The following is an 18,653-nucleotide window of genomic DNA, read 5'->3' as shown; positions in this document are numbered from 1 at the left end:
TAAGATTGCAGCAAAAACTAAAATGTGTTCACACTACATGAAATATATAATAAAAATGATCTCGCGCAATCTCATCCTGTCTCACACAATGAATATACAGTGCCAAATAGAAACCTTTCAATAAACCAGTAATAAATAAAAGTCCTCTATTGGTTTCACAAAGGCTGTGAAAAAGTTAAACGATTCTATCAATAAATAGTGGATAAGTGAATAAAGCATAAAAAATGCATAAAAAATGTATATAAAATACATAAAAAATGTGTGGATGGAATAGAGTTCATAAATATCTTCATAAATGACGTCCTGTAAGTGTCAGTCTCTCTAAACTCTCACCTTCATGCATGTATAAGCAAGCAATGTATATTGACATCAAATGGTAGATAGATGTATGGCAGCAAAATGGAGTTCAAATGTTCCTCATCACCGTATCCAGGCTTGATCAGTATCCTCTTATATCCCAATGCCGCTCACTTGCCTGTCATCATGTATACCACCGAGGCACAAACGGCCCGGTGGTATACGAGGGAAAAGGAAAGAAGCCTCCAATAGTGTAGTAGTTAGATGATAAAAGGTTTTAATAAAGTTAACAGATGTACTCTTACACTCAAAACGTTAAAAACAGGCGAGATACAGTAAATTGCAGAACAGCGGCGTCTGAGGCGCCTTCTCACGTGACTTCCGGTTTACGTCCTTGCAGGCCACTCCCTACGCGTTACATCACCGCTCGTGACTTCATCTGGGGAACCGGATTGGCCCGCGGACCCTTCTATTTATATGGTAAAACCGGAAATCTTATGGTGGCCATTTTCTTGTAGACCACTCGAGTCTAATGACGCGGCCATGTATTGGGTGATTTTTTTCTTGTAAAGTGGCAGCCATTTTTTGTTTGATGTACAGCAACTGTACTCAATGGGGATATATGTTAAAAAATGGGTAAAGATAGTATAATCTAATATATTATACATCGCTCAACATAGCTTCTATTACAAAATATAGAAAAATAATCATAAAAATTAGGGAAAATCAACTAGAAAATTTGTTCCAAATATATTAAGATTACATGAAAAATGCATTATAAATATATATCAAAAAAATTATTAAAAATATATTAAACGGCCCAAATCGATCGTATACCGTAGTCAGTCATAGGGCACCCCAATGTATTGTTTTCTAAATTTTTTATATACAGTATAATGTACTAAAGGTAGATAATATGAATACTTATATATAAAAATTGAACTAAATAAAACAGATACGTGGTAAAAATGGTATAGTAAACAGCAAAGTGTACTAATATCTATACAGGGGGTCCCCTAGTTACAAACATCCGACACAAACGACTCCTACTTACAAACGGAGGGAGACAACAGGAAGTGAGAGGAAATCTTCCCCTAGGAAGGGAAATTCACTTCTGTAAGAACTATTATGGGAAAAAGGTACCTCCACTGATGCTTTATCACCAAGACTTGTTTCCACAACAACCCAAAATTTTCAAAATCCAATTGTCATTGGGACAGAAAGTGAGGTGAAATCTTCTGAACAGGGGCACACACAGCAAAACAAATGTTACAGGGGTGTTTAAACCTTCCCTATGCTATCCAAAAAGCTTAAAAATAGTTTTTTTGGCTGGAGCTACACTTAAAAAATGTACCTGTTCCGACTTACAAACAGATTCAACTTAAGAACAAACCTACAGTCCCTAACTTGTTTGTAATCCGGGGACCCCCTGTACTGAAAAGAAGTGTATTTGACTAAGATGTGTATGACATTAAATCGATACAATCGAGTAATTTCTAATCACTATGACGGTTGTAGCAATTGTATCGATTTAATGTCATACACGTCTTAGTCAAATACACTTCTTTTCAGTATAGATATTAGTACACTTTGCTGTTTACTATACCATTTTTTACCACGTATCTTCTTTTATTTAGTTCAATTTTTATATACCAGTATTCATATTATCTACCTTTAGTATATTATACTGTATATAAAAAAATGTAGAAAACAACAATATATTGGGGTGCCCTATGACTGACTACGGTATACGATCGATATGGGCTGTTTTTTATTGTATTTTTTTAATACATTTTTTTTTATATATTTTTAATGCATTTTTCATGTAATAATATATTTGGAACAAATTTTATAGTTGATTTTCCCTAATTTTTATGATTATTTTTCTATATTTTGTAATAGAAGATATGTTGAGCGCTGGATAATATATTAGATTATACTATCTTTACCCATTTTTTAACATATATCCCCATTGAGTACAGTTGCTGTACATCTAATAAAAATGGCCGCCACTTTACAAGAAGAAATCACCCAATACATGGCCGCGTCGTTAGACTCGAGCGGTCTACAAGAAAATGGCCACCATAAGATTTCCGGTTTTACCATATAAATAGAAGGGTCCGCGGGCCAATCCGGTTCCCCAGATGAAGTCACGAGCGGTGACGTAACGCGTAGGGAGTGGCCGTGCAAGGACGTAAACAGGAAGTCATGTGAGAAGGCGCCTCAGACGCCGCTGTTCTGCAATTTACTGTATCTCGCCTGTTTTTAACGTTTTGAGTGTAAGAGTACATCTGTTAACTTTGATAAAACCTTTTATCACCTAACTACTACACTATTGGAGGCTTCTTTCCTTTTCCCTCGTATACCACTGGGCCATTTGTGCCTCTGTGGTATACATGATGACAGGCTAGTGAGCGGCATTGGGGGGATATAAGAGGATACTGATCAAGCCTGGATAAAGTGATGAGGAACATTTGAACTCCATTTTGCTGCCATACATCTATCTACCATTTGATGTCAATATACAACGCTTGCTTATACATGCATGAAGGTGAGAGTTTAGAGAGACTGACACTTACAGGACATCATTTATGAAGATATTTATGAACTCTATTCCATCCACACATTTTTTATATACATTTTTTATGCATTTTTTATGCTTTATTCACTTATCCACTATTTATTGATAGAACTGTTTCACTTTTTCACAGCCTTTGTGACACCAATAGAGGACTTTTATTTATTACTGGTTTATTGAAAGGTTTCTATGTGGCACTGTATATTCATTGTGTGAGACAGGAAGAGATTGCGCAAGATCATTTTTATTATATATGAAAACGAATGTCGATTTGACCCCACTAACGATTAGAAAATCGAATGAATGTTCCTAAAATTACATTTTTTTTGAAGGAAGACTTTGTTTTTTTAGATTAAAAAAATGATCTCTGAGTCTGATGATTTTTACCAGATTCACCCTTTAATAGTATATACAGTATATCTCTCCTCTAATAGTTTATACAATATATCTCTTCTAATACAGTATATCTTCTCTAATAGTATATACAGTATATCTTCTCTAATGGTATATACAGTATATCTCTTCTGTCTGTTATTCTCAGAGTGGATTAGAGATTTTGCTCCCTAAGCATATAGTTGGTTATTTATATTTACCACTGCATAGAGATATTTAAGAATATATTGCCTTTTTTTTTTTAACCACGTAAGCCCTGAACCATTTGGCTGCCCAAAGACTAGAGCACTTTTTGCGATTCGACACTGCGTAGCTTTAACTGACAATTGCGCAGTCGTGCGACATGGCTCCCAAACAAAATTGACGTCCTTTTTCCCCACAAATAGAGCTTTTTTTTGGTGGTATTTGATCACCTCTGCATTTATTATTTTTTGCACTATAAACAAAAAAATAACCAGTTTAGGTTGATGTGTATTCTTCTACGTATTTTTGGTAAACAAAAAAATCGCAATAAGTGTTTATTGATTGGTTTGCGCAAAAGTTATAGCGTCTACAAAATAGGGGATAGTTTTATGGCATTTTTATTAATATTTTTTTTTTACTAGTAATCAGCGGTGATCAGCGATTTTTATTGGGACTGCGACATTATGGCAGACAGGACACTTTTGGCACAATTTTGGGACCATTCTCATTTATACAGCGATCAGTGCAATTAAAAATGCATTGATTACTGTGTAAATGTGACTGGCAGTGAAGGGGTTAACCACTAGGTGGCGCTGTAGGGGTTAAGTGTGTCCTAGGGAGTGATTCTAACTGTGGGGGGGAGGGGCTATGCGTGACACGACACTGATCACCGCTTCTGATTACAGGGAGCTGTGATCAGTGTCGGTGTCACTGGGCAGAACGGGGAAATGCTTGTTTACATCATCATTTTCCTGTTCTTCCTCTTCGTGAGAAGATCGCGGGTATCCCCGCGGACATGGAGTCCGCGGGACCTGCGACCACACTTACGGAGGTCGCCGCGCGCCCGCAAACTGCTTCTTAAAGGGCAACATACAGGTATGTTAATCTGCCTGTATGTGCCCTTGTGCCGACGTATATCGGTGTAAGCCGGTCGGCAAGTGGTTAACTAAATTATACACCACACTTTTTTTTTAAGGTTATTAACTGATTAATCTAAACCATAATCGGCCAACTAATCGATTATGAAAATAATTGTTAGTTGCAACCCTAAATCTAACAGGAGCTGCACTTTCTAAACCATACATAAAGATGAAGACAGCAGATTAAAATGTAAAACTTATGTAGGGAGATTTGTTTCATCTCTGTGTATCATCCAAGGCTGTTCACTTCACTGGGTATATGTGAGGGTTACATCCAATTTAAGCTTTCAGTAACCATTATTATTACATCCAAGCACCCACTATGGGCTTGTACACTTATCAACTGAATTACATTTTTGGGTTACATCTCACGTTGTGGACACTGTCCTACATGTCCACAAGCCATTTTTTGCAACTTTTGAGTCGCTGATGTGCCCTCACATATTCCCATAACTGATATTTTGCTGCTAGTCCCTTGGTATGAATGGATAAATGTCTGGGAGCCTGGGTTGTTTTTATCTTTACTTTCCTGACAATGTTGTCATGAATGTTTTTATTGATGGTATGATGAAGGTTTTGATCTGCTTTTTGATAACTAAGACCCCTTTCACACTGAGGCGGTGTGGGCGTTAGCGGTAAGGCTAGTTTTAGCTGCGTTTTACCGTTGTTATAGCAACGCTTTTCGCTCACTAGCGGGACGCTTTTAACCCCTGCTAGCGGCTGAATAAAGGGATAATAGCGCCCGTTTTACGGCACTGCGGCAGCGCTGCCCATTCATTTCAATGGGCAGGAGTGGTGTATATACCGCTCCCCCACCGCCCCAAAGTTGCTGCTTGTAAGACTTTTTCACTCGGGCTTTCACACTGGGATGGCTTAAAAGGTGCTTTTCAGGCTTTTTCAAGCACTATTTGTAGCGCTAAAATGCCTGAAAAGCACCCCAGTGTAAAAGGGGTCTAATTGAATTGTTCAATAAAATTTTGATTTTGTATATGCTGCAGTGAGTTTCTATATGGAGCCCCGTTTTTGACTTGAGCTCCAGTTACACCCTTTTTGCATATTGGCTGTTTGGCTCCAGAAACCCCACCCATATATAGGGTGAGCTGGCTATCTACTTTATTTATTGCATTTCATGTGATGTATATCCCGTTTTTAACTTTTTGAGTGCACATATCAGGAATTTGAAATGTTGGGTTTACATATTCCTTGATAGCCAAAAGGTGTCTCTCCACTCTCTTTGCATTCAGGCCCGAAATTAGGAGGGGGGGTTATTCACACTGGGTGATGCGTCTAGCGGGCGCCGCCAGGGGTTCCATCACCCCCACCTGCACTGGGAAGCGCTGCTCTAAGGGTGTCGCTTCCACCCAATCAAGTGTAATGGACAGGCAGCGCCCGCTGCATAGTTTGCCTAATACCGGAGAACCAAATAGGAGGGAGACTGCCCACCAGCGCTATAGAAAGGCATTCCAGAGTGACGCTTCAGCATGAGAGATCCTTTGTGGAACTCAGTCATTTATTAGGTTGGTGGTTTGTGTGCAGAAGACCCTGTACTAGGAAGTTGGGGTTGGTATGGCAAAGGATTGGGGGTGCAGAGAAAGCCCTGGACTGAAGGGGGTGTGAAGGAGGCCCTGGGTTTGGGGGGTGCAGTGGAGGCCTTGGGCTGAGGTGGGGGGTGCAAAGAAGGCCTTGGACTGGGGGGTGTGGTGGAGGCCTTGGGCTGATGGTGGAAGCGAAGGAGACACTGGGCTGGGAGGTGCAGAGGAGGCCCTGGACTGAGGGGGGTGCAGAGGAGACCCCTGACTTGGGGTGTGAAGAGGAGGACCTAGGATGGGGGGGTGCGGAGGAGGCCCTGGGTATTGGGGGTGGTGCAGAGGAGGCCCTGGACTGTGGGGGGGGGGTGCAGCGGAGGCCCTGGACTGGGGGGGTGCAGCGGAGGCCCTGGACTGGAGGGGGTGCAGAGGAGACCCATGACTTGGGGTGTAAAGAGGAGGCCCTAGGATGGGGGAGTGCAGAGGAGGCCCTGGGCTTGGGGGTGGTGTAGAGGAGGCCCTGGACTGTGGGGGGGGGGGTGCAGCGGAGGCCCTGGACTGTGGGGGGGTGCAGCGGAGGTCCTGGACTGTGGGGGGTGCAGCGGAGGCCCTGGACTGTGGGGGGGGTGCAGCGGAGGCCCTGGACTGTGGGGGGGGTGCAGCGGAGGCCCTGGACTGTGGGGGGGTGCAGCGGAGGCCCTGGACTGTGGGGGGGGTGCAGCGGAGGCCCTGGACTGTGGGGGGGTGCAGTGGAGGCCCTGGACTGGAGGGGGGAGTGCAGGAGGGGAAGAGGCCCTTGACTAGGAAATGGTGGTTGGTGTGGTAAAGGCCGATGGATTGGGGGGGCGCACAAGGGAGATACTGAACTAGGTGAGGGGGTACCTGGAGGTCCCAGATTAGAAGAGGGGGTGTCTGGAGGCCCTGGACTATGAGAGGGGAATAGTGGAAGCACTCTGGACTAGGAAAGAGGGTGCCTGAAGGACCTGCCAGCTTCAGGGAGAAAGAGCCTGTATCTAAAGTCTGAGCTATGGAAGAGCCTGTCTTGGCCATGAAGGGTGAGTTTACAACATAAATAGGGACATTTATCAGATGTCACAAGTTATGCCAAACAGGAGCAGAGAGACAGATCGTGTGATAGATGTATTGCTTGTTTGGCTGTACTTCTCCTGTGGATCACAGCTGTGCAGATTGTTTTGCACTCCTGTGACACGTTTTCAGCTGACAGCCATCTGTTGGCTGACCTCACAGAGCCGGTCCAGGCTACGGAAAGATTGCAACTATATGGTAGGGATCTGCTCACATGCCTGGACCAGCACCCAGCTCAGCCTGAGCCGGCTTGCTTCCAGTCCCTCCTCAGCCCAGTGTTTCAGTGAGTGGGTGGGCAGAGCAGAGAGCCCAAGACTGACAGTAGCCAGCTCTCTGCTCAGGGAGCACTGAGAACTGAGTGATCGGCAGTGTCTGACAGAGGGGGACAGATGCAGCATCCACCTAAGCCTCTCCCCCTGATACTGCAATCTGACCACACCCACAGTTTTGGCGCAGCGTCGCTATATTGCCACATACCATTTTTCTTGAAGGGGGGGAGGTGGGGGTGCAAAAAAATGATCAGCCCCTGGTACCAGATGTGCTAGCTATGCCACTGTTTGCATGTACAGTATGAAAACTGTTTATCCTTCCACAGAATTTGTAATTCGGTTTAGTCAATCTTGAAATTTAAACAGTTCCCCCTACAGGCACATGCCACTTATGTCATCTGCCTTGCCTTTGAACGATAAACTAACAGTGTGATGATGCCTGAAATCTAAATTTTAATCAGGCTGTACTAAATTTTTTTGTGTCTTCTGAAGTTTTTCAGACACATTTTAAGATCCTTTGGCAAAACAGTAATCTGAAATCTGCAAGTGAAGATTGTGTAATTATTACGGACAATGAAGATACAGAAAAACAATGTAAAGAAGAATTACCGGTTTTGAAAGCTCCAACATTATGTGATATGCAAACAGAAAGCTTTCTTGATGAAGATGGAGACCTTGAAGTCCAGAGAAAGCCACAGTCTGCTTTGGACAGGGATAATACCAAGGATTATGCTCGAGATGTGGTGTGCCCAACTATTCTAACCATCAGTAGTGAAGGTCAAATTGAGGAGGAAAAATGTGAAAATAATAAAGATGTAATTAAAATAGGTAAGTAACGCAATTGCAAAAAAAAGTGTAAAACTATGGGTTTTTACTAGTTTCGACTAACTTTGAAGTTTATTTATAACATCTCTCATTTCTACTTTTGGTTCTGATGTATAAACACAATACAACAAGGTATTTTTTATTTGTTGTAAAGGTTTTAAAGTTAACCCATGCTTTGCTAATGCAGGGAATTTCATCAAGTTGCACGAAGTTCACTTTAAAGTCCCACCTCTGCAGAATCTTATAATAACTTTTCCTTTACCCCCTGTTGTTCCACTTGTCTCCCAGGAATAAGGAGTAGAAGCCATGTGTAAGCGCCAAATAGATCTCGTTTGAAGGTTATACAGGGCTCAGCACTCTGACCTTTTGGTTTGTGTGAACAATTGTTTCTGTCAACAGGTGTGAAAAGTACACTTGTTCCAGGTTAGTGATTATGAAAATAATAAAACAAGATCATAGCATAAGTTGTGGAGGGGGGAAGAGTAACTGACTTATCAGCATATGTAAACACAGACAATTCTACATAAAATTGAACATCAACATGGCTAAACTACTTTTTCAAATAAATATATATATATATATATATATATATATATATATATATATATATATATATATATATATATAAATCTATCCCTTACAATTAAAGTTATTGAATCAAAAAGTACCCTAGACTGTGATCACAAGAGGGAAACAAATCAAACACAGAGATTTTTTTTAATTTAGTCATTTTTGCAGTGTCTGGTGTGGATTCAGGTGACTTTTCCTTCAAGTTTTACAAAAACTATACATGAAATAGATGCTGTATTGAGTCTCCAAACATTTCCTTATATATATAAATGTCTCTTAACAATCCACAAGTCACCTGGCTTTAGTTTTAGATCCTTCCAAACTTTTAGGATCTGGAATTGGAGAGAAAACACATAAATGAGTTTGTCAAAAACTTTAAAAGATCAGCATCATTCTCTGTGGGATCAGAAAGGAGGACTTCAGAGACAAAATATAAGCAAGTGAGTAACCAACTTCCAAACCAAATATCCTTAGGGAGAGTGTCCATCATCCCCTTAGGGGCTTGATAAAATATAAGAAAACATTCAGGCAAAAGTTTTCTAGTTTCTTACTCTACTTTGTCCGCTACATTGTAGACAGTAGGGGGTGTAAAAATATAACCTCAAAACTTCTAGTAAGGACTTTCCTATAAAAATGATTTCCTCTGTTACTCTCTGTACTTAAAAACTACTTCTGATAACACTTTTTACTGTGGCCTTGGCAGTAGCATTTGCCACTGGACATCCAGAAAACATGTCCATATGAACAAAATGCATACTCGTAAGATCCTGACTTGGGCATCTGGATATATCTTTTTTGTAATCTTTGGAAGGGATGTTCAGCTTTTGGTAACACCTTTGGTAACAGGTAAAACAAGAAGTGGTATGTTATAAAACCAACTGTGGTGAACCCAGGCTCTATCCCACGCTCATATACTAAGGCAGTCATAACTGCTTGTGACTGATGACACGGGAGATGTGTCAAGCTGGAGGGAAAAGAGTGGCTGGCAGACATAAATGATCACCTTTTCCAAAGTCCTGTTTCATAAGAAGTTGCCCCCTGTGGACCATTTGTTCTTCTCGTTCTGGGGTCCTTAAAGTTGAATTATTAATCCCAGCTATACTGGGCCAGAACTAGGGTGGAATCTGTGAGTTGCACAAACCCATCAAGTGTCCGGGCCTGTAAATGCAGCATCCTTAGTCACCTGGTCTGCTTCCATGTGTGAAAGTTAATATGGCTACCTCAGCAAGAACCTGGAAGGCTGAAAACAGCCAATCAAATTAACTTGGCATGCTTGATTAGTTTACCTGCCGAAGTAAAAGCAAACTTCTGGCCCTTCAAATGGAACCAAAAGCTCTCTATATCTCGACTATCTATATAAATATACACTCTTTTTATAGCTCACAGGCTTTGCTAAAACATGGTGCTCTGCTTCTTGAGCTGGGGAAAAAAGGATCCAATGACTTTGAATACAGAGTATCCTTCTGGGTGATAAACTGCATACTCAAATCTACAAAAAATGTAATAGCTGGGTCTTCAGGGAGTGTGTCCTGCACTGGGCTCACTGCAGTTGATTCCTACACCATCAATTTAACATATGGTTTTTCCTTTCTTTTGAATAAATGTACGTGTTTTTCATTGTTAGCTTTGTACATAAACAAACTCATATTTTAAACCTTTCATTAGACAAACATTTAGTTAGCTGTATATTTGCTGCGCAGAATGTCGGACCATTGAAAATTAAATGTTTGTCCTCAACAATATCTAACTTGGTCTAATAGCACCTTTGTATAAAGCTACAGCTCTGATATATCGGGGTGAACCCGTCATTACTGGGTCCAGCTTCCATAAATATATTACAACGACTTGTTTTTCTATCACGCTGATTGTGTAAGAACTCCATTTTCATGTTTCAAAAGACAACTTTTTCCTGGCAATATTATAATAAATGATAACAATACCCTGCGGTCATAAATCCAAAATATTCTTCTGCTTATACCACTGTACTTACAAGGAAAAGGGGCACATCATTTCACAATCTACACATTCTGCTTTGGATTTCAAAAATAAAAATAAACAAAAGGACCAAGAATCTGTATGATGGACCAGAAAGAACTAAAAAACAACTGGCTGCAGGTGGCATCTATCCTAACAGGGTGTGTGGACTTGATGTGATGGGTCTGTTTATATTTAAATGTTTTTATTATAACTCTCACATCAAGGACCCGCACATCAAGTTATTATCAAGAACCTTAAAATTTCATTTTTGTATAAAAACTTCTTATGTATCCCATCCATCTTGGCTTTGTTAAATATTATGGCAGCTGTATTCCAAATAACAACCTCATCTTAATCTTTTTTCCTCTCAATAAGGGCTTATTGTATAAATGTAAAATTACAAAATTGTTATCTTAATCTAAACTAATCACATTTTTACAAATTTCCCCAATAACCTCGATTTCATTTCCAGACAAAGGTTGTCTAAACCAGTTTCAATATATCTATATTATTAATAAAATTGTTAAACTCATATTAGAAATTAATACTCATTATTACTTAATTTTACTTCAATTTCCCTTTTTTAAATGCACTGTTTCCACTATCAAAGGATATTCAATTTGGTTAAATGTAACGTTCATTTTACCATGTTTGAAAAACAGATTCAAAATAATTGTGATCACATTGTTTATCATGAGATACGTTAACCCAACACATTTTGTTGTTTTGTCTAAAAAACTGGAATTGGCATGGTGTCCTTCCAGCTTATCACTGACCTCTCATCCCAGCCACATTCTTTCATGAGAGCACAAAGGAGGGGGTCACATCTGTGTACATGACACACACAAGGGATAGAACTAAAGCTCCCAGCATTCACACATACACAAATATATCTCTCTTAAATTGCTTACTTTTTCCCATTTGTACACTACACATGCATATCATTCTCCCACTTTCTTTTATTTTGTTCAGATATCCTTTATATCTAGTTTCTATGATCAGACGGGCAGCCAGAGTGCTCATCCCATCCCCTCTCTCTATAGATAGCTTTTTCTCTAGGTGTCTACTCTGCATGATTCTTAGTCCCTGTGGACCTTGGTAACCCAGTTATCCATTGTGGATCCCTGTCCACTTTAACCATTAATCTAGGGGCTCAGTATAGGCGGAACCGCACCTTCGGTTCATATAAAGCGCTCCTCTTGTGCTGGGCATTTTTGAGGGTCTCTTACCCTTCGTTCCCTTACTTAATTCAATGCCCATAATGACTGGCCAGTCTTCTCTACATGTGCCTGTACCCTCTTGCCTCTAAACTACTCTAAACTACTTTATCTAGCAGATGTACTACATATACCTGTGAACAGCACTATTCTTCCCTTTCTTATCTATAACACTCCGATGGACAATAGACAGGGACAACATAACATATAACCACCAATCAATACAGTTCAATTAAGGGGAGTAAAATAGGTACCCTTTGTCCCGAAAATGCCTTATCGATCAAGGAAGTCTGATAACTCAAATGTAAGCAAAAGGCTTACCTCAGCCGGCTAGGCAAAGCTCACCATGCTGACTTGGTTAAATTGATAGGCAACTCCTATCCTCATATTGATTAGTGGTTCCAAATTAATAATAACTACTGCAGTAGGGAACAGACACAAAAGATACGCTCAGCATCTTTCCAAATAACTGTTCTGCTTTATTATTGAAGGTTTTTGTACACATAATTACGTAGGTATCACATTCATATTACAATTGTACGTTTATGGTAACAAGGGGCGTTACACAGGCAGGCTAATAATAATCAGGACTCGAAAGAATGTAAACATGTACTGAAAACATTATTAGAGCTGTGTGCACAGTGAGGGCAGTGTGCAATACATACAAAATAGAATACAATTATATACAGAACTTACAAATTTCCATTACAACATGAACTAGCCCTATAATCAGTTTTTCATGAAGTTGTTTCTGTGCTTTTCTTCCTCATTGTACTTTCCTCTGTGAGCTCCCAAGCCTCTTCTTCCCTCCCCCCACTTCTTTTTGTTTGGAATAAGCAGTGCGCATTAGCTGCAGTCGTGGGCACAGCTCTCTGTACACATTCCCACATTCCATAGTTTGTAGTCCCTTGTCTATGTCGGGAGCAAACAAAGGGTGACTTCATATTACATACAGTAGGAACATGGAGGATGAGCGTAGCAACCCTCTAAAAGAAAGGCAGATCACAGCAGCAAAAAAAGAAACTTGGAAATTTGGAGGAAGCAGAGAGCAATACTTTGAGTTAAAAATAAATACCTGAAAATAGTTTTTTCTTTTTTAATTACAGTTTAGTGTCGCTTTAAGGCTCTGAATTGCACTCCTGTGGGAATAAAGGCTCTAAATGAAATAAAGGCTCTAAATGAACTATTTTTGGTATAAAGATAAATGATCTCCAGTGGGAATGAAGGATCTAAATTACCTTCTTTGGGGTTGAATGCTCTGAGTAAACTCTTGTGGGAATGAAGCATCTCAATTAATTCCTGGGAATGAACCCTCGGAATAAATTCCTGACAAAATAAAATATCTGTATGCCCTGAATTAGCCCTGTTGAAATAAAAGCTCTGAATGAACTTCTGTGTGAATAATGGATATGAAAGAAGTCCCATGGAATAAGGGTATGAATAAACTAAAAATGAAAAATGAAATCCTGTTGGAATGAAGGTTCTGAATGAATGCCTGTAGGATAAAGGCTCCAAAAAAGTGCTTATGGGAATGAGGGTTCTGAAAAAACTCCTGTGGGAATCAAGGCTCTGAGTGAAATTCTATGGAAATGAGGGCTGTGAATAAACCTCAGTAAGAATTGAGGCTCCAAATGAGCTCTTGTGGGAATCAAGGCTTTATAAAATATGAGAGTTAAGGCTCTGGATATACTGCTGTGGGAATGAAGACTGAGTGAACTCCTATGGGAATGAAGGCTGTGAATTACTCCATATATGAATTAAGGAGTTGATTTACTAAAACTGGAGAGTGCAAAATCTGGTACAGTTCTGCATAGAAACCAATCGGCTTTCAGACTTTTTTTTCAAAGCTTAAGTGAATAGGCTGAATTTAGAAGCCGATTGGCTATCATGTGCAACTGCACCAGCTGTTGCCCTCCTCAGTTTTTGTAAATCAACCCCTAAGGCTCCAAATGAGCTCTTGTGAAAATAAAGGCTTTATATATGAGAATGAAGGCCCTATAAACTCCTGTGGGAAGAACAGCTCTGGATAAACTCCTGTGTCAATGAATGCTCTAAAAAACAAAACAAAACAAACTTTTGTATATGAACTCCTCTGAAAACAAAGGCTTTATGAATGCCTGTGAGAATATACAGTGGTCTTTAATAGACTCCTGTTGGATTGAAGGTTCTGAATAAACTCCTGTGTGAATGGAGGATCAGATTGACTGCTCTGAGTAAACGCCTGTTGGATTAAAGGTTTAAATAATCTGTGGGAATAAAGACTCTGAATTATCTTCCTTGAGAATGGAGGGTTCCAGATAAACTCCTATGGAAATGAAGGCTGTCAATGAAACTCTCTGGGGAATTAAGAATCTGAATGAATGAACTGTGGGAATGAAGGCTCTGAGAGCACTTTTATAAGAATAATGGTTGTATGAACTCCTGTGAGAATGAAGGATCTATGTACTGTACATCTATGAGAGTGACGGCTTTATAAACTCCTGTGGGAGTGAAGGTTTTAAATGAAGCCTCTGACTAAACTCCTGTGAGTGAAAGCTCTGAATCAACTCCAATATGATTCAAGGCTCAAAATAAACTCCTGTGGAAATGAAGGCTTCACATTAACCCCTCGAGGAATGGAGGATGCAAATTAACTCCAGTGGGCAAGTAAATGCTCTGAACAAAATCTGTGGGAACGAAGGCTCTGAATGTACTGATTTGCAAATGGAGGCTCTGAATGAAATCTTGTGGGAATGGATGTTCTGAATAAATGAACTATAAGAATGAAGACTCCTGATGATCTCTTGTGATGATAATGAAGGCTCAATGAACTCCTGTGGAAATGAAGCATGTTAGAGAGCACAGGAATTTATCATGTTTTTAGATTTCTGGCAGGATCAACTGGTATGTTTTGCACTAGTTTATGTGAAACATTTTTCAAAGGAAAGTATATAACAGATCCCTGGAACGAATAAAATAATTTAATTGTTAGGCTTTACATACACTTTAGCTCAGAGCTAGAGTGATCTGTAAGATGTTAGGAGCCCGGTTGTGAGATAGAGATGAATGCAGGTCCAAAGAGAACAACCGAGATGTGACAAAGTACACAAGAGACCATCACAAACAGTGACAACCAGGGTCCAGCACTAAGCTCACAAGCTGAAACAATAGTCTTCTGGGCTCTCGGTGCTTCTACAGATGACTCCGTAGGATTAAACTTTAGAAGTAAATGTAAACACAACACTTCTGCATTGTGTTTATATTGGGAGTGTAGTAATACCACAGCACCTCCTGTCAGTAAGGAGTCTCAAGCAAAACTGTTGCAGCTCTGTCCAGCCTCTCCCTACAGTAGTAGATCACTATTAGACCCTTTCACACTGGAACGTTTTGCAGGCGCTATAGCGTTAAAAATAGTGCCTGCAAACCGCCCTAAAACAGCTGCTCCATTCACACCAGTGTGAAAGCCCGAGGACTTTCACACTGGAGCGGTGTCAGAAAAAGTCCTGCCAGCAGCTTCTTTGGAGCGGTGAAGGAGCGGTGAACTCACCGCTGCTCCCCATTGAAATCGCTCCGGCGGCGTTTTAACCCCTTTTTGGCCGCTAGCGGGGAGTTAAAACCGCCCCTCTAGCGGGCGAATAGCGCCGCTAAAGCAACGGTAAAGCGGAGCTAAAAATAGCGCCGCTTTACCACTGGCGGCACAGTGTGAAAGGGGTCTTATAGTGATCTATCGCTGGCTGACTGTATCTAACGCTAGATCCCTATTAGAAGTAATCTGCTGCTTCCCACCTCTGTTGGGGGGGGTTTGAATCTATTCTCCACTGACCATGAAGAAAACTGTAAAACACAGAAAAATAAATATACTATATATTTTATTTCACCTAATACACGTGTCTTTGTGGTTATTTTTTGGGGAGTTTGATGAAAGTACTTAGAGAACTGAAATCACCGAACAATACCACACAGAAAAAAAATTGAGAAGGAAATACTAGGAAGACAACAAAAGAAGATGTCACTGGCAAAGCATCCAAATCCAAAAATGCCTGAAACATGAAAACACAAAAAACAAAAGTGCCTGAAGCCAGTTGTTTTCTTTGGTTGCTCACTGTCTGAGGTTTGTAGGGCCCTATGCTTAAAAAGCAAGGTCACTGGTGAGGTTGGCATAGTTGCTATCACTTGAGGATACTTTTTCTTTAGATCAGGCCTAGTTTTTTGGCAGCAATGTTGTATCCAAGAAGAGGGATAATCTAATAAGTTTTTAAGGTATGTGTGCATTAGTCTTCACTTTAGTGGGCCTCCCGATTATCTCTATCATCGCCACTGAACCAGGAAACTGTTTTCTTGCATCCTGCAGCAGCCAATGGGCAGGAGGGAAGAGTGCTTGCCACTTCCCCCATATAACATCTAGCACACAAATACAGGCTGCATTTCATGTGTTGTGTGGGGAAAGAAAGGCAGGTGGGTGGTCGATTAAAGCACATACTGTATACTCATTTGCTTTTAAATTCCAGGAACTGATAATCAATTTCCAAACTTGTACTAATAGCTTGACTATTTGGAAAATAAAATGATTTGTTTTCACAAAATACACAAGGCGTTTTTCAGGTGCTTTTGGGCTAAAAATATCGCCTGAAAAACGTCTTCCCTGCAGGCTCAGTGGGAAAGCCTGAGTGCTTTTCCACTGAGGCAATGCGCTGGCAGGACATTAAAAAAACTCCTGCAAGCCGCATCTTTGGAGCAGTGAAGGAGCATACACCGCTCCTAAACCTCTCCTGCCCATTGAAATGAATGGGCAGCGTCGCCGAACCGCCTTAGGCTGCTTTCACACTGGGATATCGGCTATTTTTAGCGGCACTTTACCGTCGTCTTTGCAGAGGTTTTCGCCCGCTAGCGCGGGCACTTTTGACCCCCGCTAGCAGCCGAAAAAGGGTTAAAACGACCTGCAAAGTGCCGCTGCAGCGGTACTTTGCTGGCGGTTCGGCGGCGCTGCCCTTTCATTTCAATGGGCAGGAGCAGTTTATACGCTGCTCCTTCACCGCTCCAAAGATGCTGCTTGCAGGAGTTTTTTTAATGTCCTGCTAGCGCATCGCCTCAGTCCCCTCCCCTCTCAGGCTTTCACACTGAGACTGCAGGGGAGCCGTTTTTCAGGCACTTTACAGGTGCTATTTTTTAGCCCAAAAGCGCCTTGGACTATGTAAAATGTGGCTAGTGCAGTGCAAAAAAAATGCAGCGCTATGAACATGACTACTGTTAAACCTGAATGCTAGCCCAAACTCAAAGACTATTCTGTCTGAAGCATGTTAACTGGTTCCCGACCGCCGCACGTCGATATACATCGGCAGAATGGCACGGGTGGGCAAATAGGCGTACCTGTACGTCGCGTCCCCCCCCCCGTGCCCACGGCGGTCAGGTTCGTTTGTCAGAATCCACACAGCAAGCACCCGTCTCCGTGCAGTAGCTGCCAATCCTCGTTCCGCTAATGCCAATGTGCATGCATGGAACCGTAGCCAGAGACAAATGAGATCCAGGGTGGGCATGCACAATGGCACCTCCATGCCAACGCGCACGCTAACGCAAACCCGTGAGTGCCAAAGCGCTAATGTGTTAACACGCATGCGCTAAGGTGCTAATGTGCATGCACGCACGTATGCTGGCGCGAATCCAGGCACACAGCACCCTATATAAACAGAGTCTGCCTAGCATCAGTGCTAGATTGTCTTCAGATTGTTCCTGTGTTCCTGTTGTTACTCTCCCTGATTGACCTTGTTCCTGAAAACCCGGCTATCTTCTGACCATTCTCTTGGATCTCCCCTGCCTGTGGAACCTGCCTCTACCTGCAATACTGACCTTGGCTTGGACTTATGATTACAGCTCTGCCTTCTGATTCTGTACCCCGCTGCCTGTCTGTTGCCAACCTCTGCCTGTTTGACTACAGTTTTGCCTTCTGATTCGGTACCCCGCTGCCAGCCTGATGCCAACTCCTGCCTGTTCCTGATTCTGCAGTTGATCCTGATCTGGCTCCCTCTGAACAAGTCTGGTGATCAGTTTCCACATCTCCTCAGCAGAGGTTCCTGTATCTCCAAGTTCCAGCCTCCTGCCTGCAGGCACCTGCACCCTTTCGTTGCCCTCGCACTCCCTGTACCCACCACCAGGGGTGCTTGTACCGGAACCACGCAAGAGGCCACTCATCATTTCGGGCTCCGCTGTAAGGTACGTGACACAGGGCCAGACCAATGATTTATGGTCTGGACCTGGTGATCGCTCCCAACTAATGAAAACCTTCCCCTGCCTGTGTAAGTGTAAACACAGACAGGAGGAAGTGATGTCATCTCTCCTTGTGGGGTCTTTTTGATTCCAGTGAGAGAGAGAGGACATCTAACCGTGAGTTGCACCAACAGCACACTGACATCAGCACACATAGGTACACTTTCCACCCCCTGATCACCCCCCTTTCACTCCCTGTCACTGTGTCACCAATTGCAGTTTTCAGATTTTTTCACTGATCACTGCATTGGTGTCATTTGTGACTGAAATAAGTGCTAGGGCAGTTAGTATTAGCCCCGTTAGGTCTAGGTTACCCCCCTAAACCCCCCTAATAAAGGTTTGACCCCTTGATCGCCCCCCCAGTTAACCCTTTCACCCCCTGTCGCGTGTCACTAATCGTAGTTAGCCAGTCAGGTGATTAGTTTCACCGTCAGGTTTTTATAGCGTCAGGTACCCCCGTATATACTACCTAATAAAGGTTTTAACCCCTTGGTTAACCCTTTCACCCCCTGTTGTCGGTGTCACTAATCGTTCACCGTATTTGTGTCACTGGTGACGCTAGTTGGCCAGTT

General features: G+C 41.8%; 1 protein-coding gene across 10 annotated transcripts in view; it reads left to right on the top strand.

The window, feature by feature from the left end:
* METTL22 (methyltransferase 22, Kin17 lysine) overlaps positions 1-18,653 on the top strand; it is a 625,143-nt gene that overhangs the window by 102,449 nt on the left and 504,041 nt on the right. For 9 of the 10 annotated variants that reach the window (XM_073632992.1, XM_073632997.1, XM_073632995.1 and 6 more), the window contains one exon: positions 7,745-8,080. The exons of the other annotated variant lie outside the window; for it this stretch is intronic. In XM_073632992.1, the coding sequence (XP_073489093.1) occupies positions 7,745-8,080 (336 nt within the window). The remainder of the gene's footprint in view (positions 1-7,744; positions 8,081-18,653) is intronic. 10 annotated transcript variants of the gene reach the window in all.

The sequence above is a fragment of the Aquarana catesbeiana genome, linkage group LG06, assembly GCF_042186555.1.
Source record: "Aquarana catesbeiana isolate 2022-GZ linkage group LG06, ASM4218655v1, whole genome shotgun sequence".
In the NCBI taxonomy this organism is placed as follows: Eukaryota; Metazoa; Chordata; class Amphibia; order Anura; family Ranidae; genus Aquarana; species Aquarana catesbeiana.
The sequence above is the reverse complement of the archived record's forward strand: the minus strand, read 5'-3'. Positions and strand labels throughout refer to the sequence as shown.